The sequence below is a fragment of the Heterodontus francisci genome, chromosome 13, assembly GCF_036365525.1.
Source record: "Heterodontus francisci isolate sHetFra1 chromosome 13, sHetFra1.hap1, whole genome shotgun sequence".
Taxonomy (NCBI): Eukaryota; Metazoa; Chordata; class Chondrichthyes; order Heterodontiformes; family Heterodontidae; genus Heterodontus; species Heterodontus francisci.
In genome coordinates, this window is record NC_090383.1 from 44,631,064 (window position 1) to 44,652,570 (window position 21,507).

The 21,507-nt window shown below is 44.4% G+C and overlaps 1 protein-coding gene across 1 annotated transcript in view; it reads left to right on the plus strand.

The window, feature by feature from the left end:
• Positions 1–21,507, plus strand: part of tmem181 (transmembrane protein 181) — a 219,165-nt gene that overhangs the window by 125,524 nt on the left and 72,134 nt on the right. The window contains exons 6-7 of the mRNA XM_068044745.1: positions 84–206; positions 18,296–18,376. Coding sequence (XP_067900846.1) covers positions 84–206; positions 18,296–18,376 — 204 coding nt within the window. The remainder of the gene's footprint in view (positions 1–83; positions 207–18,295; positions 18,377–21,507) is intronic.

The following is a 21,507-nucleotide window of genomic DNA, read 5'->3' on the forward strand; positions in this document are numbered from 1 at the left end:
GGACTGTGAAGTTACACAGTCACAAGATCATTTTAGTTTCAAGAGAAAATGACTAATGTGCATTTTTACATTTTTTTTTTAAGTGGCTCTGTGATGAAATAATTGTGCTCCACCTTGGTTATCTGAACTACACAGAATACATGATCACTGTCACTTTCTACAGTCTAGAAAACCCTGAGTTTTCGATAAAGAATGTGAATTTCACTGTAAGTACACCATCTATTTTGATGAGCTTGATTGTCTGGCATGTTCCTGATAGTGTTAGACTGAACTACAAATTGTAAACTTATTTAGACAGGTTATTGATCCTTTATTAAGTTACAATTTCAAAGGTTTGAAATTGGTGAGTAGTATTTAATTTTTATCACAAATATACCTTGCATGATCTTTTGATCAACAGCTCAGATTTGAAGATGTAAGTTCAGAAATTTAACCTTCTGAGTGTTTTTTTAATAACTGGATTTCCCGAGTCCATTTTCATTTCTTGTCCTGTTTTTCTTCCTACAATTGTCCCCCTCTTCTGAAGGCACTGACTCTGAAAGTACCTCCTTCCTGTACCGTGACGAAGAGGCTTTTCCTGTGTAAGCCCAGATACTGAGTTGGGTTATTCAATTGTAATGTGCATTGCATAGGTGCTATCAAAATTGGTTATGAGGGAATGTGAGAGACAAAAGTCAAGGCTTCAGATGTCATAATCTGCAAGAGCAAAGCTTAATATTGAAAAGCACCCACCCTGCAATAAGATTGTTTTCATTACAATAATTACTTCATTCCTATTATCAGTCATGGTGCATATTTAGAAAATATTTTTTCAGCCCACTGCCCCACTTCCAGTGTTCTTCCCTCCTTTTCCGGAGATGCTGGATTCATGACTGGGGTATGGTCCCATAGGTGGCATTCTTTCTCTGGTACCTTGCCCAAGTAGCCATTTTCCATGTGTGGGCCTGCACAGTAATTATTACCAGGTTATTTGCCTGCAAGAGCATTCCAACTACGTTGTCTATGGGCTGGATTTTATGTTGGTGGCGGGGCACTGGGCCGAAAAGGCAGGGGAAAGCCCACCTCTGCCTTTTCGTGCTCCGCTGGAGCGATCCTCCGGTCTTTTTAAATCTTAAGTTTCAGGAGCCGGTATCCCTGTCCCTTTAAAGATGGGGATCTTGTCTCCAAGAGTTGCTGACCAATCAGAAGGCTGGCAGCTCAGCAATCAGCAGCACGACTAGGAGCCGTGGCTACTCCCAATATTGCAAAGGCCTTGGATTCAGGCTCAGCGGTGGATCCCCGGACCTCAAGTAAGTGAGGCAGGGTCGACAGGGCCAGTCTGGAAGGCCCCGGCGAAGTCAGGGATGTTGGGGGGAGTGGTCATGCAGTCCAGGGGAAGGGGGGTCCCGGGGAGTAAAGTGCTTTCTGGCAGAGTTCCTCCGTGGGCCACAGATTGCCCACAGAGGAGGGCCATCCCAAGCCTGCAGGGAGTGCACCTTGTGTTACAAGGCACCCTCTCCGCGTGGCAGAGGTGCCTCCCTGCCCTTGGTAAAATCCCAGTGGTGGCAGGAAGAGGTCCTTAATTGATAGGCCACTGAAGGGCCTCAATTTGCCTCTGGGCAGGAGGCCGTCATTGGCCTGTACTGCCTCCGGGAAGATCGCTTGGTGGCGGGCCCTTTGCCTCCCCCACCACCCGTCGCAATACTCCCTGCCCCCCACCTCAAGGGGCCACATAAAATCCCAGCCTACAGTTTTACTTAAAAGACAAATCAAGTGAAGAGGATTGCGATGGGAGTGGGCATTTCCCTGACATTGGGAGCTAGGATGGTACATTCAGATGATGTGCAATGAGAGATTTGGAAATTTAATCTGCTGTGAATTATTGAATATTTCTGCTTTGAATAAGGAAGTACTTGAAGTGTTCAGAAGTCTGAAAGATGAAATCTTGAGTAGGTTACAATTATAATTTTCCATGTTAATTTTGGTGAAAATCATTTGTCAGTCTTACTAAAATGTCAAAATTCATAGTATTGTATAGTTTCGTAGAATTCATAGTAAAATATCATGAACAGTCTGAGATATATTTTGTGATAATCTGTGATATATTTTTATATAAGCACAGTAGCATTGTTGGGCATTGCATTTGGGGCAGTGGACTCTGTTTCGTTCTAGAGATTGGGGTCAGTAATCATTACAAATGGCACTTGGTGTGGCTGATGTTTGTAGAGTTGGGTATTGGGATGCAGAGGGGCAGGGAAGTCTGGGACATGGGGTGTCTTCGTAGGCAGCCTACAGAAGAGCCAGTTGTGGGTCAGTAGATGGGATGCCACCTTGTTTTAGTTCAGCCGCCCTGCGTAAATTTTGAGGTGTTGCATTGGTTGAGGGGTGTGAGAGGAGATACGTTGCTGTTGAGAACAAGATCAACAGTTTTACTGGTGTTGCAACCTGTTGCTGGTTTAAGTGAATGGTGAAAGTGGCTGTATTTGTCAGGATTCCTTGTTTGCCTGCCTTTTTCTTTCCTGCCAACTGATTAACAGGTTTTTAAAATTAGCTTCGTGTCTACTAGTATGTAAGAAAATTCAATTCTGACACCAAATACGGTTGCTAAGTAATTCATTTTTGTTCATCCAAGTCTTTGACGCTCATATTGCCTTGAAGCAGTAGACATACAGAAAAATAAACACGATCACCCTGTTTTTCCCCAGGCAGAGACTTTTTTCCGATCCTGATTGCAAATTGTGAAGGACAGTTCAAGAACTTTTATAGGCCTGTAGTTCACAAGACACCCAGAAATGAGGTAGTTCCTACAAAACAACTTGCTTACTATTTAGGATGTGACTAATAACCTTAAGCTGATTGTCCCATTTCCTTATCTCAAGACTATCTTGGCTATCTCATTTCACAATGTAACAACAAAAAGAAGTCAACAGGCACAAATCAAGCATCCTGCACCTTCAGCAGAAGCTAAACAGCACAATCAGCTCATCCATATCCTGGCACATTAAATCAGAAATCATCTGGGGAACGAACAACTTAACCATTTCATTTTATTCTATCTACAGTACAAATCTGTGAGCTGTTTATAAGTATCTTCTTCTTTGGCCTCCTTGTCTCGAGAGACAATGGGTAAGCGCCTGGAGGTGGTCAGTGGTTTGTGCAGCAGCGCCTGGAGTGGCTATAAAGGCCAATTCTAGAGTGACAGAGTGCTGCAGGTAAAATTGGTTGTCGGGGCTGATGCACAGTTTGTTCTCTCCTTGCGCTTCTGTCTTTTTTCCTGCCAACTGCTAAGTCTCTTCGTCTCGCCACACTTTAGCCCCGCCTTTATGGTTGCCCGCCAGCTCTGGCGATCGCTGGCAACTGACTCCCACGACTTGTGATCAGTGTCGCAGGACTTCATGTCGCGTTTGCAGACGTCTTTAAAGCGGAGCCATGGACGGCCGGTGGGTCTGGTACCAGTGACGAGCTCGCAGTACAATGTGTCCTTGGGGATCCTGCCATCTTCCATGCAGCTCACATGGCCAAGCCATCTCAGGCGCCGCTGGCTTAGTAGGGTGTATATGCTGGGGATGTTGGCCGCCTTGATGACTTCTGTGTTGGAGATACGGTCCTGCCACCTGATGCCAAGGATTCTCCGGAGGCAGCGAAGATGGAATGAATTGAGACGTCGCTCTTGGCAGACGTACGTTGTCCAGGCCTCGCTGCTGTAGAGCAAGGTACTGAGGACACAGGCTTGATACACTTGAATTTTTGTGTTCTGTGTCAGTGCGCCATTTTCCCACACTCTCTTGGCCAGTCTGGACATAGCAGAGGAAGCCTTTCCCATGCGCTTGTTGATTTCTGCATCGAGAGACAGGTTACTGGTGATAGCTGAGCCTAGGTAGGTGAACTCTTGAACCACTTCGAGAGTGTGGTCGCCGATATTGATAGATGGGGCATTTCTGATGTCCTGTCCCATGATGTTCGTTTTCTTGAGGCTGATGGTTAGGCCAAATTCATTGCAGGCAGCCGCAAACCTGTCGATGAGTCTCTGCAGACACTCTTCAGTGTGAGATGTTAATGCAGCATCGTCAGCAAAGAGGAGTTCCCTGATGAGGACTTTCCGTACTTTGGTCTTCGCTTTTAGATGGGCAAGGTTGAACAACCTGCCCCCTGATCTTGTGTGGAGGAAAACTCCTTCTTCTGAGGACTTAAATGCATGTGAGAGCAGCAAGGAGAAGAAGATCCCAAACAGTGTGGGTGCAAGAACACAGCCCTGTTTCACGCCGCTCAGGATTGGAAAGGGGTCTGATGAGGCGCTGCTATGCTGAATTGTGCCTTTCATATTGTCATGGAATGAGGTGTTGATACTTTGTAGCTTTGGTGGGCATCCAATCTTTTCTAGTAGTCTGAAGAGACCACTTCTGCTGACGAGGTCAAACGCTTTGGTGAAATCAATGAAAGCAACATAGAGGGGCATCTGTTGTTTATGGCATTTCTCCTGTAGCTGGCGAAGGGAAAACAGCATGTCAATGGTGGATCTCTCTGCTCGAAAGCCGCACTGTGCCTCAGGATAGACCCGCTCACCCAGCTTCTGGAGCCTGTTTAAAGCGACACGAGCGAAGACTTTCCCCACTATGCTGAGCAGGGAGATTTCACGGTAGTTGTTGATAAGTATAAAGAAAGCAAAAACCCTAATGAGATTAAATCAAATCCTAACTCTATGTGTACATGATTAGGATATCCTACAAGTTACATCGTAGCTTAATTAATGAAATTTCAAGTGGGGTAAGTGTAACAGTAAGTGAATTAATAAGAGTATTAGCACAGAGCAGTTCTAGAGGCATTAGTTAAAATGAATAGTTTATGCAAGTTACTAACTAGATAATAAAAGAGGGAATAGAGATTTTTTTCTTAGATCTGGGTCTGTTTTCCCTGGAGCGAAGGAGGCTGAGAGGGGAGATGATAGAGGTATATAAAATTATGAGAGGCATAGATAGGGTAGATAGCCAGAGTCTGTTTCCCATGGTAGGGGTGACTAAAACTAGAGGGCATAGATTTAAGGTGAGAGGGAGGAGGTTTAAAGGGGATCAAAGAGGTAAATTTTTCACACAAAGAATAGTGGGTATCTGGAATGAGCTGCCTGAGGAGGTGGTGGAGGCATGAACAGTAGTGACATTTAAGAGGCATCTGGACAGGTACTTGAATGAGCAAGGCATAGAGGGATATGGAATTAATGCAGGCAGGTGGGATTAGTATAGATAGGTATTATGGTCGGCATGGACGCGGTGGGCCGAAGGGCCTGTTTCTATGCTGTACGACTCTCTGACTCTATCATGGATGGGTAGCTGAGACCTGTTGTTTACAATTTCTGTGCCATGTGGGAATTTCAGGATACTTTATGTGTCGGAAGTCACATGCTGCTTGAGCATGACTCGGGATTTCTGAACTTGAGGGGCAGCTGCAATCACAGTGGAGCATCAGGGAGGATGAGAGTTTCCTGGATCATATGTTCCAGGAGATGGTCACGCCACAGGCAGAGAGAGTTCAGGATAGTAGATGGGTGGCAGGAAGTGCAGCAGTCTTTGGGGTGTGTGTTACACTCAAACCGGTACTCGGCTTTGGAAACTGCTGGGACTGACGACACCTTGAAGGAATGCAGTCCAGACCTTGGCACCATTGGCAAGGGACTGCACAGGAGGGAACAGCAAAGAGTAGCAATGCAGTCGTTATGGGAGGTTCCATAGTTAGGGGGATAGACAGGCATGTAACTGTCATAGTGAGTCCCGCATGGTGTGTTGCCTCCCTGGTGCCAGGGTAAAGGACATCATGGACAGGGAAAAGGGAGTGAGCCAGAAGTTGTGGTCCACGTTGGTTCCAATGACATAGAGAGAGCAGCTATTGAGATCTTGGGGTCAGATTTTCAGGCGTTGGGGAGGAAGTTAAAAAGTAGGACCTCAAATGTTGTATTCTCTGGATTACTCCCAGTGCCATGTGCTAGTGATAGGAAGATAGAGAGGATCAGTACGTGGCTTGAGGCATGGTGCAGGAATGAGGACGTCAGATTCTTGGGACATTGGAACCAGTTGTGGGCCAGGAAGCACCTATTCAAAAGAGATGGGTTGCACCTCAAATGGATTGGGACCGATATGCTCGCGGGGAGGTTCATTGGTGGTGTTGGGGAGGGTTTAAACTAAATTGGCATGGGGGTGGCCACCAGCATATAGAAGTAGAGAAGAGGAATAAGGTACATAAAAGAGTGAGCATGTTGGGTAGTACTAGAGAAGGAAGTAATGCCATATTAGATAGGAGCAGACAATGAAGGCAAGTTTAAAATGCACGTACGTAAGTGCATAAAGTGTGGTGAGTAAGGTTGGTGAGCTACAAGCACAAACAGCCGTGTGGAAATATGATGTAGTGGCAATAATGGACACATGGCTTAAAAATGGTGAGGACTAGGCACTTATTAGAAACATAAAAACATAGAAAATAGGAGCAGGAGTAGGACATTCGGCCCTTCGAGCCTGCTCCACCATTCATTATGATCATGGCTGATCATCCAACTTAGTAACCTGTTCCCGCTTTCCTCCCATATCTTTTGATCCCTTTCGCCCCAAGAGTTATATCTAACTCCTTCTTGAAAGCATACAATGCTTTGGCCTCAACTGCTTTCTGTGGTAGCGAATTCCACAGGCTCACCACTCTCTGGCTGAACAAATTTCTCCTCATCTCAATCCTGAAAGGTTTACCCCATATCCTCAGACTATGACCCCTGGTTCTGGACTCCCCCACCATCGGGAACATCCTTCCTGCATCTACCCTGTCAAGTCCTGTTAGAATTTTATAGGTTTCCATGAGATCCCCCCTCAATCTTCTGAATTCCAGCTAATATAATCCTAACTGACTCGATCTCTCCTCATACATCAGTCCCGCCATCCCAGGACTCAATCTGGCAAACCTTCGCTGCACTTCCTCAGATAAGGAGACCAAAACTGCACACAATATTCCAGGTGTGGCTTCACCAAGACCCTGTATAATTGCAGCAAGACATCCCTGCTCCTGTACTCGAATCCTCTCGCTATGAAGGCCAACATACCATTTGCCTTTTTCACTGCCGATTTGGCCTGCATGCTTACCTTCAGCAACTGGTGTACGAGAACACCCAGGTCTCACTGCATATTCCCCTCTCTCAGTTTACAGCTGTTCAGATAATAGTCAGCCTCCCTGTTTTTGCCACTAAAGTGGATAACCTCACATTTATGCACATTATACTGCATCTGCCATGCATTAGTCCACTCACTCAACTTGTCCAAATCACCCTGAATCCTCTCTGCATCCTCCTCACAACTCACCTTCCCACCCAATTTTGTGTCATCTGCAAATTTGGAGATAATACATTTAGTTCCCTCATCTAAATCATTAATATATATTGTGAATAGCTGAGGTCCTAGCACCAATCCCTGCGGTATCCGACTAGTTACTGCCTGCCATTCGGAAAAAGACCCGTTTATTCCTACTGTTTGTTTCCTGTCTGCCAACCAATTTTCTGGCGCAGTGGTTAGCACTGCAGCCTCACAGCTCCAGCGACCCGGGTTCAATTCTGGGTACTGTCTGTGCGGAGTTTGCAAGTTCTCCCTGTGACCGCGTGGGTTTTCGCCGGGTGCTCCGGTTTCCTCCCACAGCTAAAGACTTGCAGGTTGATAGGTAAATTGGCCATTATAAATTGCCCCTAGTATAGGTAGGGGAATTGAGGGAAGGTGCGGATGTGGTAGGAATTTTTTTTTTTAAGAGATACAGCACTGAAACAGGCCCTTCGGCCCACTGAGTCTGTGCCGACCATCAACCACCCATTTATACTAATCCTACACTAATTCCATATGGGATTAATGTAGGATTAGTATAAATGGGTGGTTGATGGTCGGCACAGACTTGGTGGGCCGAAGGGCCTGTTTCAGTTCTGTATCTCTAAATGAATAAAAATAAATAAATACACTGCCCCCAATCCCATGCGCTTTAATTTTACACGCTAATCTCTTATGTGGGACTTTGTCGAAAGCCTTCTGAAAGTCCAAATAAACCACATCCACTGGCTCCCCCTCATCATCTCTATTAGTTACATCCTCGAAGAATGCTAGTAGATTTGTCAAGCATGATTTCCCTCTCGTAAATCCATGCTAACTCTGTCTAATTCTACCACTGTTCTCCAAATGTTCTGCTATAAAATCTTTGATAATGAACTCTAGAATTTTCCCCACTACCAGCGTCAGGCTGACTGGTCTATAATTCCCTGTTTTCTCTCTACCTCTCTTTTTAAATAGTGGCGTTACATTAGCTACCCTCCAATCTGTAGGACCTTTTCCAGAGTCTATAGAATCTTGGAAGATGACCACCAATGCATCCACTATTTCTAGGGCAACTTCCTTAAATACTCTGGGATGCATACCATCAGGCCCTGGGGATTGTTCGGCCTTCAATCCCATCAATTTCCCCAACACCATTTCTCGACTAATACTGATTTCCTTCAGTTCCTCCCTCTCACTAAACCCTGTGTTCCCCAACATTTCTGGTATGAGATTTGTGTCCTCCTTTGTGAAGACAGAACCAAAGTATGCATTTAGTTGGTCAGCCATTTCTTTGTTCCCCATAATAAATTCCCCTGTTTCTGACTGTAAGACATTTGTCTTCACCAATCTTTTTCTCTTCACATACCTATAGAAGCTTTTACAGTCAGTTTTTATGTTCCCCGCAAGCTTACTCTCGTACTCTATTTTCCCCTTCTTAATCAATCCCTTGGTCCTCCTTTGCTGAATTCTGAGCTGCTCCCAATCCTCAGGTCTGTTGTTTTTTCTGGCGAATTTGTATACCTCTTCCTTGGATCTTATGCTATCTCTAAATTCATTAGTAAGCCATGGTTTGGCTACCTTTCCCGTTTTACTTTTGTGCCAGACAGGAATAAATAATTGTTGCAGTTCATCCATTCGCTCTTTGAATGTTTGCCATTGCCTATCCACCGTCATCCCTTTAAGTAACGTTTCCCAATCCATCATAGCCAACTCGCGCCTCATACCTTCGTAGTATCATGGATACAAAGTATTCAGGATAGACAGGGAAGGAAAAAAGGGAGGTGGGGTGGCACTACTGTTTAAGGAAGACATTGTAGTGTTGGAAAGGGAGAATGTCCTTGAGGGCAGAATCTATTTGGTTAGAGTTGAGAAGCAAAAAGGTCATGCTATTGGGGGTATTCTATAGGCCTTCAAACAGACATAGAGATAGAGGAGCAAATCTGTAGGTAAATCACAGATGTGCAAGAACAGTAGAGTGGAGATATTGGGGGGACTTCAGTTATGGAAATATCAATTGGAATAATGTTGGTGGAAAGGGTAGGGATGAATTTCTGAAACGCGTTCAGAAGAACTTCCAATGACTAGTGTGTTCTTGGTCCAATTAGGAAGGAGGCATTGCTGGATCTAGTGCTGGAGAATGAGGTAGGCCAAGTAGACAAAATGTATGTGGGGAGAACACTTGAATGTTCATCGTATCATAAGGTTTAGATTAGCAATGGAGAAGAGCAAGGAACAATCTAAATTAGAACTTCTAAATTGGAAGATGGTTAACTTTAGTGGGATGAGAAGGAATCTAGCAAAGGTAAAATGGACCAAAGATTGACAGGAAGAACAGTAATGGTGATCTTAAAGGAGGAGATGTTTCAGGTACAGACGAGGTAGTTTCCAACAAGGCGGAATGGTAAGGGAACCAAAGCCAGGGCTCCTTGGATGATGAGGGAGATGGAGAATATGATGAAACAAAAAGTGAGGGTGTATGATGCATGTCAGGTGAATTCGTCAAGCGAGAACCAGGCCAAATATGATAAGTTGCGAGTCAAAGTGAAGAAAATAAGTCTGGCAGAGAGAGAATATGAGAATTGAATGGTAGTTAATATAAAAGGGAACCCAAAAATCTTCTACCAGCATGTAAGCAGTAAGCAGGCAATAACACAAGAACACAAGAAATAGGAGCAGGAGTAGACCATATGGCCCATCAAGCCTGTTCTACCATTCAGTACGATTGTAGCTGATCTTAGGCGTCAACCACACTTTCCCGCCTGCTCACCATATCCCTTGATTCCCTGAGAGACCAAAAATCTGTCTATCCCAGCCTTAAATATATTCAACGATGAAGCATCCACAACCCTCTGGGGTATTCACAATCCTTTGAGTGAAGTAATTTCTCCTCATCTCAGTCCTAAATGATCGATCTCTTACGCTGAGACTGTCCCCATGATTTAGATTCCCAGACCAGTGGAAACAACTCTGTGTCTACCCTACCCAGCCCCTTCAGAATCTTGTATGTTTCAATGAGATCGCCTCTCATTCCTCTGAACTCCAGAGAATGTAGTCCCAATTTACTCAGTCTCTCATCATAGGACAACCCCCTCATCCCCGAGACCAATTTAGTGAACATTCGCTGTAGTGCTTCCAGTGTAAGTATATCCTTTCTTAAATGTGGAGACCAAGACTGCACACTGTACTCCAGATGTGGTCTCGCCAAAACCCTGTGCAATTGCAGCAAGACTTCTTTATTCCTGTACCCCAATCCCTTTGCAGTAAAGGCCAATATGCCATTTGCCTTGCAAATTGCTTCTTGTACCTGCATGCTAACTTTTTGTGTTCCTTGTATGAGCACACCCAAGACTCTTTGAACAGCTACACTTATAAGTGTCACACCATTTCAAAAATATTCTGCTTTTCTATTCTTAACGACAAAGTGAATAACTTCAGAGTTCCCTATATTATTCTCTATCTGCCATCTTGTTGCCCACTCACTTAACCTGTGTATATCTCTTTGCAGCCTTTCTGTGGGCCTCTTAGGGAATGAGTGTCATTCTAGGCCCTCGCCTGCTAAGAATGAGGCACATCAGTTTTGCCATGAACATTGATTTTTCACTGGAGTGAGGAAATGACTTGTTAAGCTGATTAGCCATGGCTGGAAGAAAAAAGCCTGCTAACAGACGTCGAAGGTGAGGAAGCGCATTCCTGGGCCTGCTAAGGAGGATACAATCCACAAGGGCCAGGACTGGTTGGACCAGTTGGTAACATGACTACCTGGCTGTTCCAGGGTTTTATTTTGAACTGGCCACAGAGAGTTTGAAGGCAGTGTGTATGTTTGCTCCTGGACTGAGAAGATCTCTCCTGTCTGCTCCTATTTCTTTCTCACAAGCTTCTGAATCCACTGAAGACACATGAACCTCAAGGGAGTAAAGTCTCCTACAGCGAACATGATTTAAGAAGAATATTGGGCCCCATCGAAAAGCAAGGTCTACCTACATTCAAGGACTCTACAGTGAGCTCGAAGAACCATAACAAAAACTCTTCAGATATTGCCTCAAACTTTTCCACTTTATTTTTCTTCTCTTTTCTTTCTCTATTTGCACGTGTGTAGCACATATGCATGCTAGTGTGGGCGCGCCGCCTGTCCGTAGATGTTAACCGAATTAGAGTTTACGTTTAATAAATTTCAACTTTTCTTCTTTAAACCTAAGAAAGCCTGTTTGTGCTGGTTTCTTTGCCTTATAATTGGACAGCAGTGAACAAGGATTCACCAAAGGGGAGCTAAAAACACGGTGTGTTTAAAAATTTATGGTAAGACCAGATGAAGGCCGAGAGGGACACCTTGACACCTTTCTCACCTGGTTGTAACAGAAATTTGGGGGCTTGTCCGGGATCGACCCACAGACAAATGAGAGAAATTGGAAGGGGGAAGCCAAATTGTTCCCAAGCAAAAAAAAAAGCAAGATTTCAATATAGGTTTTCTTGTGGTTGTGTGTGATTGAATACTAGTATGTCTGCAACTGAGGCTAGCAGCTCTCCAAACCAGGGTGAAGTAACTTGGGATAAGTTAAAAGCACTGTCTGTGGAGGAGTTGAGGAAAATGGCTGAGCAGTGTGGGATCACTATAGGAAGCCTGAACTTGTAAGGCTAGTGGCCAGCCATTTTTCCCTTGAAACTCAAAGCAGAAACAGGGTTAGAAGCAGAATCTGACAGGGTATTGTTAGCAGAGATACAATTGGAACAGAGGAAACATGAATTTGAGGAAAGGGAAAGCGAGAGAGAGGCAGGAGAGTGAGACAGAAAGAGCCTTCCAGAAGGAATGTGAGGAGAAAGAAAGACAGGAGAAGGAACAGAAGAGAGAGGAGAGAGAGAAAGAACATTCCAGAAAGAATGCGAAGAAAGAGAGCTGAAGCGGCTTGAGTTAACAAGGGGGCGACAGAGTAACTCCAGTGAAAGCATGGTCAATATAGAGGAGCGTAATTCAGGGCTGGGTACTGAATTGTTAAAACTAGCTCAATTAATTCCAAAATTTAATGAGGAAGATGTAGAAGTATTTTTTGTGCCCTTTGAGAAACTGGCAAGGCAGCTAAAATGGCCAGCTGAGACCTGGACAAGCGAACTGGAAAAGCCCATGAGGTTTATTCCCTGTTGTCAGATGAGAGTTCATCAAATTATGAAGTGACCAAAAATGCTATCCTCGGGGCATATGAATTAGTCCCGAAGCCTATTGCCAAAAGTTTAGTACCCTCAAGAAGCAAGCTAATCAAACTTATTTGGAGTTTGAAAGAAGTAAGCAGCTGGATTTTGACCAGTGGCTGAGGGCTTTCAAAGTACAGCTCAGCTATGAGAATCTGAGAAGTAATTCCGTTAGAGGAATTTAAACACACTCTCCTACTCTCCTTAAAGACCCATGTAGAGGAGCAGCGGGTTCAGAGAGCCTGGCAAGCAGACATTCTAGCTGATTTAATTTATAAGTCCGTCTCCTAGAGGAGAACCTTTCCTAGTCACCACCACAAATCCGAAAAGGACCAAGGGTGAGAAGGTGATAGGAGCCCAAGCAGTCCTGGGAAAGAAAGAAAAGCCGGAGATATGGGGTCCTTCTCTAGCTAAAAAAGAAGGTGCGATGAGGAACGAGACCCGGAGGAGACCTGTGTGTTTCCATTGTAATAAGGCAGGGCATTTAAAAGCTGACTGCTTGAAACTAAAGGGAAAACCTGTAGGGTTAATCAGGGCACACCTGCTCTGTGAAGAAGGACCCTGATGGAAAGCACAGCAGAACAAGCTGTGGCTTTAACTGCAGTAAGAGTGAGACCCAGGAAGCTTATGGCTGCAAGTGCAGGAAAAGCGAGTAGGATTCCTGAAGGTTATCAGGGTTTTGAGTTTGAAGGGAAAGTAACCCCATGCCACTCGAGTGGGGCAAGCAAGCCCACAGTAATTCTCAGGGATACGGGCCATTCGATCCCTTTTGCTGGGAAGCAGCCTGACCTTTCCCCAGAGAGTGCAGTGAACACCAGAATGGTGGTGAATGGTTTTGGAGGGCAGTGTATGCCTATACCTGTACCTGGAGTGCGACCTAGTTTTGGTACCGTTGACCGTAGGGATTACAGTCAGAGTCAGAGAGAGATACAGCACCGAAAGAGGCCCTTCGGCCCACCGAGTTCGTGCCGACCATTGACCACCCATTTTTTTATACTAATCCTACATTAATCCCATTTTCCCTCTCACATCCCCACCTTCCCTCAATTCTCCTACCACCTACCTACACTAGAGGCAATTTTTACAATGGCCAACCCGCAAGTCTTTGACATGTGGGAGGAAACTGGAGCACCCGGAGGAAACCCACACAGTCACAGGGAGAACTTGCAAGCTCCTCACAGGCTAGGGATTGTCCCTAGTTTGTCTGTGGACGGGGTTGACCTGCTCCTAGGTAATGATCTGGCGGGGGTGAAGGTGGTAGCCCCCCCAGTAGTGAAAGAACGACCGCAGCAGGTCAGAGAGACAGGGCAGTGGCAGGAGACAAACCCCTACAGTTTCCCTGAATGTGTAGTGGATCAGGCCATGATCAAACCAGCTCTCCCAAAGGAGACTGCATTGGCACTGCAGGCAGATGACCATGAGATCTGCCTGTCTGAGACTTTCTTTGGAAAGTTAGGAGACCCAGGGAATGAATTAAATGGATTTTCCCTAGGTGAGTCTCAGTGAGCCGACCCAGTATTGCGAGAGTTAGCACAGGCTGCGCAGTCTGAAAGTGAAGCAGAAGGAGTCTCTGGTTGCTACTATTTAAAGAATGAGGTACTGGTGAGGAAATGGAGTTCTCCTCACAGACCTGAGAGCAAGGAGTGGGCAGTAGTTCACCAGTTAGTGATGCCGCAGAAGTACCGGGGAGAAATATTAAGAAGGGCCCACAGGACTACAGTGGCTTTACATGCCGGTATACGAAAGACCAAAGCCCGCATAAGACAGCAGTTTGACTGGCCAAAACTCCACAAAGCTGTGGTGGAGTACTGCAGGAGTTGCCACATGTGCCAGGTTGTGGGGAAATCCCAACCTACAGTGAAATCTGCACCCCTAAGTCCTGAGTTAGGAGGACCCTCGAGCCGAGGCTTGGTGAATTGTAACGGACCCCCCTGCTGAGAACAAAAAGGAACAGGCAGACACAAGGTTGGTAAAAGGGGAGACAGGGAAGGGGAAAAAGTGACCAAGAGGGCAGGTTAAAGGAAGTCCGGGACGAATCCTGGATGAAAACCCCTACTGTCCGGTCAGCCAACCCCAAAAAATGTGAAATGTTAGGCCCCACATCCTCCTACGTAAATGCAGACACAAGAAGCACCCCACCAGAGTTGCTAACAGCATTTACAGGAACCTGCAGAGACAAAGAAAGACATCAAGGGGGTACAGAAACTGTAAAGGTGATGCCTCAACTAGTTGAAGTGCTACAGTGAAGTACAGTAGAGTCTGCACAAATACTTTCAGGCAGGAGTGTTGTCTGGGACAAAGGGGAGATTAGCAAAGAATCTTCCCCCATCGTCAGAACCAAAGAAAACATCCATCCCCCGTCAAAAGCCTTTGTATGACTCAGCAAAACACTGAAAGAGTGTTCAGGATAGACCTGCCCACTACTGACTCTCCCGAGGAAAAAATAAAATTCCAGTTTAGGGCTAATTAAATCTAACCCAACCCGCCCCCCTTTTCAGACCTCAAAAAGAATAATGACCCTAGGCATCCATGGAAATGGGCAAATGGAAGAGAAACCTCCCCCAAAAAAGAACCGCATGTCTATTGGGATGCTGAAAAAGGGGCGATTTTAATAAGTTTCAGGATTTGTGAATGAATGAGAGAAATGCATGTTTTTTTTTCTGTATCTTAATGAAATGCACTTTTTTTCAAATTGCATTTCATTTTGCTGGGTGTGGAGATGTCATGCTAGGCCCCCACCTGCCAAGAATGAGCAACATCAATTTTGTCATGAACATTGATTTTTAACTGTTGTTGGAGCGAGGAAATGACTTGTTAAACAGATCAGCGGTGGCTGGAAAAAAAGCATTTACAAACTAACAGACATCGAAGGTGAGGAAGCACATTCCAGGGTCTGCTAAGGAGGATACAATCCACAAGGGCCAGGACTGGTTAGACCAGTTGGTCGCATGACTACCTGGCTGTTCCAGGGTTTTCTTTTGAACTGGCCACAGAGAGTTTGAAGGCACTGTGTCTGCTCCTATTTCTTTCTCACAAGCCTCTGAATCCACTGAAGATACGTGAACTCCAAGAGAGAAAAGTCTCCTACAGCGAACAAGATTTAAGAAGAATACTAGGCCTCAATGAAAAGCAAGATCTACCTACAATCAAGGACTCTACAGTGAGCTCGAAGAACCATAACAAAAACTCTTCAGATATTGCCTCAAACTTTTCCACTTTATTTTTCTTCTGCTCTTTTCTGTCTCTGTTTGCACATGTATATCACATATGCATGCTAGCGTGGGTGCGTCGTGTATCCTTAGGCGTTAACCGAATTAGAGTTTAAGTTTAATAAATTTCAACTTTTCTTCTTTAAACCTAAGAAAGCCTGTTTGTGCTGGTTTCTTTGCCTTATAATTGGAAAGCGGTGAACAAGGATTCAGCAAGGGGGAGCTAAAAACACGATGTGTTTAAAATTAAACCCTGTTACAGTAAGACCAGGTGAAGGCCGAGAGGGATCCCTAGACACCTTTCTCACCTGGTCGTAACAAGGGTGATATATGTTTAGAGGCTCGGCACGGCTAGAATACTTAATGAGTACTTTGTGTCAGTGCTTACTAAGGAAAGGGATGCTGACAAAATATTGGTAGAAGCGGAGATGGTAGAGGTAATGGGTGGGGTGAAAATTGATGGGCAGGATGTACTGGAAAGGCTGGCTGTGCGTAGGTGGATGTCGCCTGGTCCAGATGGCTTGCTTCCCAGGTTGCTCACGGAAGTGGGAGTAGAGATAGTGGAAGGGCTTGCTATAATCTTCCAGTCTTCCCTTGATATGAGGAAGGTGCCAGAGGCTGAGAATGGCAAATGTGACCCCCTTATTTAGAAAGGGTGAAAGGATGAAGTAACTGCAGGCTGGTCAGTTTAACATTAATTGTGAATAAGGTTTTAGAAACAATAATCAGGTAAGTAGTTTGAGTTAATTATAGAGAGCCAGCAGAGATTTATAAAAGGCAGATCATGCTTGACTAATCTAATTGCATTTTTTAATGAAGTACAGAGAAGGTTGATGTAGGAAATGTAATGAATGTTGTCTGTATAGGTTTTAAGAAACAGTTTGACAAAGTACCACATAGAAGACTGCCCAACAAAATTGAGTCTCATGGTATGGGAGGGTCAGTGTCAGTTTGGATAAAAAATTGGCTTAAGGACTGAAAACAGGGAGTCGTGGTAAATGGTTGATTTTCAGACTGGAGGATGGTAAACAGTGGTGTTTGCCAAGCTTCAGTGCTAGGCCCACTGCTTCTTGAGATATATAAATTAATTGGATATTGGAATATAGAATAAAATTTCTAAATTTGCCGATGATACTAAACTTGAGGATGTGGCAGACAGTGAGGGTGATACCAACCGACAGCAACAGGACATAGGCTAGCAGAATGGTTAGATAAGTGGCAGATGGAATTTAATATGGAGAATTGTGAGGTGATGCATTTTGGCAGAAGGGATAGGGAGAGGCAATATAGACTTACTGGCACAGTTCTAATGAATGTACAGGGACAGAGGGACCTGGGGGTTCATGCGCTTAGATCTTTGAAGGTGGCAGAACATGTTGAGAGAATAGTTCGTATAGCATATGGAGATCTTGGGCTTCATAAATAGAGGCATTGAGTACAAAAGCAGGGAAGTTATGCTGTATGAAGCTCTGGTGAGGCCACAATTAGAGTATTGAGTCCAATTCTGGTCGTCACACTTTAGGAAGGATGTGAGAGTCCTTGAGAGGGTGCATTGGAGAGTTACCAGAATAGTTCCAGTGATTAAATATTTTAGCTACAAGTTTAGGTTGGAAAAGCTGGGGTTGTTCTGTTTGGAGGAAGAGATTGAAGGGAGATTTTATAGAGGTGTGCAAGATTCTCATGAGTTGATGGGACGGAGATTAGGGGACATAGATTTAAGGTTTTGGTAAGAATTGCAGGGGGATTATGAAAAAAAATTCCCTTTTGCAGCGATTGGTATTGATCTGGAACTCGCTGACTATGAGCTTGGTGAAAGATTGATTTCAGAAGGAAATTGGATGGGCACTTGAAGGAAATAAACTTGCAGGGCTAGGGGATGGAACAGGGAATGGGACTGATTCGATTGCTGTCCACAAAGCTGGCATGGACTCCAGGGGCCAAATGGCCACCTTCTGTGCTGTAATGACTCTGACTATGCTACTTTTCTGTTTGTAATGTTCAGCTGAGGGTGCAGAGCATTTTCATCGAGATCGTCATGAGCAGTCTGATGTTCGGCTGAAGTTAGGGTTCTCAAGATTGTTGGCTGAATTGGTGGTGTTGGGCTAACTACAGGATATGTACTCACCTCTTTTCTTGTGCTGCTGGTGTCCTCCAGTGACTTAAAAAATTACAGTTTGCATCTTTGTCAGACACTAATAAATTCGTGTTGAACTTGTTTTCAAATTATAATTGATTTTATAATGCACGTAGGCAACATTCTGCACCAGCAGCAACTGTGACGTGTGATGACTCTTGCATGAGAGGATTAACAACTATAGTGACATCACTGCAGACGTATTGAGAAATAATCTACAGTTGATTTTCCATGCTCAATGTACGTTATTAAGCAGCATACCAAGATTAAAATAACTGGATTTCAGTTTTGGCTGTACTAAATATCAAGTATGTTTAAGCTATAAAAAGTGATTTTAAAAATTTTTATCCAACTAAAAGTGCCTGAAAGCTTCATAATTTTTAGCTGATGCATTAAAAGCAAGTCAAGTTTAAAATCTGTGCTGGAGCTGCCCTCTCTCTCTTTAATGCCACTTTAAAATTTTCTCCTGACAGTTGAAGATGTATAATGCCTCATTTTCACAAGTGGAAATCTGGTTCCGATTTATCTTCGTAGTTTTCACCTTCATGGTCACAGTAAGTATAACTTGCTACTAATGACTAGTATTCTGATGCATGATGTTCTGATGTCAGAAGTGATGGTGCTCAAAGGCCTTCTTTATATCAAAATACAAGGAGCTTTACATTACATCTTTTGGTGATGTGAGCTAAATTATTGGATAATGTAGTGTCAGGTGTAGTACTGATTGAAATAGTTTGTGTGCAGTAATGTCAGTTTTGGGTCACTTCTGCATCCCTTTCCATTATTTTTATTCATTCACAGGACTTAGGCTTCATTGGCAAGGCCAACATGTATTGCCCATCCCTAATTGCAATTGCCTTTAAGGTGGTTGTGAGCCACCTTCTTGAACCGTTGCTGTCCGTGTGGTGGAGTTACTCCCATAGTAATGTTGGGTAGGGAGTTCCAGGATTTTGATCCAATATGTTTTCAAGTCCGAATGGTACCTGACTTGGAGGGGAACTTTAGAGGTGATGGTGGTGTTTCCATACATTTTGTGCCTTTGACCTTCTAGGTGGTAGAGATTGTGGTTTCAGAGGTGCTGTCGAAGAAGCCATGGTGAGTTGCTGCAATCCATCTTGCACATGGTACACACTGCAGCCACGATACGCAGTGGGGGAGTGAATGTTTAAGTTGGTGGATGGGGTGCCAGTCAAACAGGCTACTTTGTCCTGGATGGTGTCGAGCTTCTTGAGTGTTGTTGGAGTGACACTCATCCAGACAAGTGGGGAGTATTCCATCACACTCCTGACTTGTGCCTTGTAGATGGAGAGTCACTTTTTTAAATTTTTTGTGTTCCATATGTATCATCACCTGCTTTTGCCCCGCCTCAGTCCATATGAACCTTTTTTCCATCCCTTTGTCACTTCCAGTCTCGACTATTCCAATGCTCTCCTGACAGGCCTCCCATCCTCGCTGTAAAACCGTCAGGTCATCTAAAACTCTGCTGCCAGTATTTTATCCCATGATCCGTTTCTCCTATCCTTGCTGTCTTACATTGGCTCCCCGTCTCCAATTTAAATTTCTCATCCTTGTGTTTCATGGCCTTGCCTCTCCCTATGTCTCAAATCTCCTTCAGTTTGACAACCTCCCCACTGCTCTCAAGAACACTCGATTCCTCCGAATTTAGCCTTGTGCACCTGCCCCTCTCTCTTAACCCCACCCTTGGCAGCTGTACCTTCAGCCATCTAGGCCCTAAGCTCTGGAATGCCCTCCCTAAACCCATTCACCTATCCATCTCCCTCTCGTCATAGTTGTTTATGGCACAGAAGGAGGTCATCCGGCCCATCCAGTCCATGCCAGTTCTCCACAGAGCTAATCAGTCAGTACCACTCCCCAATTCCCCATAGCTGTGCAAGTCTATTTCTCTCAGGTGGCTAACCAACTTCCTCTTGAAGTCATTGATTGTCTCTTGTGGGCAGCGAGTTCCAGGTCATTACCACCGTTGCGTAAAAAAAAAATTGCTTCCTCATTTTCCCCCTGCATCTTTTGTCCAAAAATTTCAAACTGTGTCCCCTAATCCTCGTACCATTTGTTAATGATTTTCCTTGTTTAACTTATCTAAAGCCTGTCATAATCTTGTGCACTTCTATTAATTCTCCCGTCAATCTCCTTTGTTCCAAGGAGAATAAACGCAGGTTTTCCAACCTAACCTTTTAACTAAAAACTTCCATCCCTAGAACCATTCTGATAAATCTCCTCTGCACCCTCTCAAGGACTCTCACATCCTTCCTAAAGTGTGATGATCAGAATTGGACGCAATACTCCAGTTGGGGCCTAACCAGAGCAGGTCCTTAAAACTTGCCTCACCTCTTTGAATGGCTTTATAGTCAACCCTCCTCATGTCTTTTTTTTTGCCTGATTGCCTCTGTGAAGTGCCGTGGAATGTTTTTCTAAGTTAAAGAAATTTGCTTTGTAACATAAACTAAACTTGCCCATCAAAGCAGCCATTGCATGATAAAGTAATTCCATGAAGTTTCACTTGCGAAGGCCTGCACCCCCCTCTGCTACATTCCCCAGTTTCATTTGTGTACCTGGGTCTTGCCTGAATGAAGAGACTTAACCAATGTGCAGATTCTTAGACTCTACTGATGTCACCCTATGTATGGCAACTAGAAAACTATACCTCCCAGCAGGTCATTGCACGTTACTCAACATTCAGAATGCAGCTGTGGACTGGCACTTACTACTGAGTTCAGTAAAGTTCTGAACAAAGAATGGGGCTTACCAACAGGAAGTGGTAGCATACTTTGGGAATGGCCAATCATGCTGTTAATTATTGAAAAAAATATGCTGTTAAAGATAGCTCTAAATATTCTTTTGGCTACAGTCTTCTAATTGCAAATTAGATTCAGTGGAAAAGAATTCTCCCGGAATAGCTGCCATCACAGTTGGGTGCTCCAGCACCATTACACAGGCAAGCTCTATTTCTCTCAAGGTCCAAAAGTTTTAATTTAAAAATTCTGGACCTTGCTCCCTGCTGTGTACTATACCCTGAAATAATGAAAGTGCTCCCAACCCGGACTACCCAATTTCAATACCATGGGACATCAGCTCATTATTAAAAATGTTGTGCCTGTGTGATTTTAATTAGAAGGTTCCAGTAAGCATAGCTAATTGCTCGGTGTTGATCATATGGTTGTTATAGACCAATCACATTGGAATATAAAGAAAGTAGGAAAGAACTTAAGCAAGGAGTCAGGAGGGCTAAAAGGGGTCTGAAAACTCATTGGCAAACAGGATTAAGGAGAATCCCAAGGCTTTTTATACATATGTAAAGAGCAAGAGGGTAGCCAGGGAAAGGGTTGACCCACTCAAGGACACAGGAGGGAATCTGTGTGTGGAGCCAGAGGAAATGGGCGAGGTAGTAAATGAGTACTTTGCATCAGTATTCACCAAAGAGAAGGACTTGGTGGATGATGAGTCTAGGGAAGGGTGTGTAGATAGTCTGGGTCATGTCGATATCAAAAAGGAGGAGGTGTTGGGCGTCTTGAAAAACATTAAGGTAGATAACTCCCAGGGCCTGATGGGATCTACCCCAGAATACTGAGGGAGGCAAGGGAGGAAATTGCTGGGGCCTTGACAGAAATCTTTGTATCCTCATTGGCTACAGGTGAGGTCCCAGAGGACTGGAGAATAGCCAATGCCG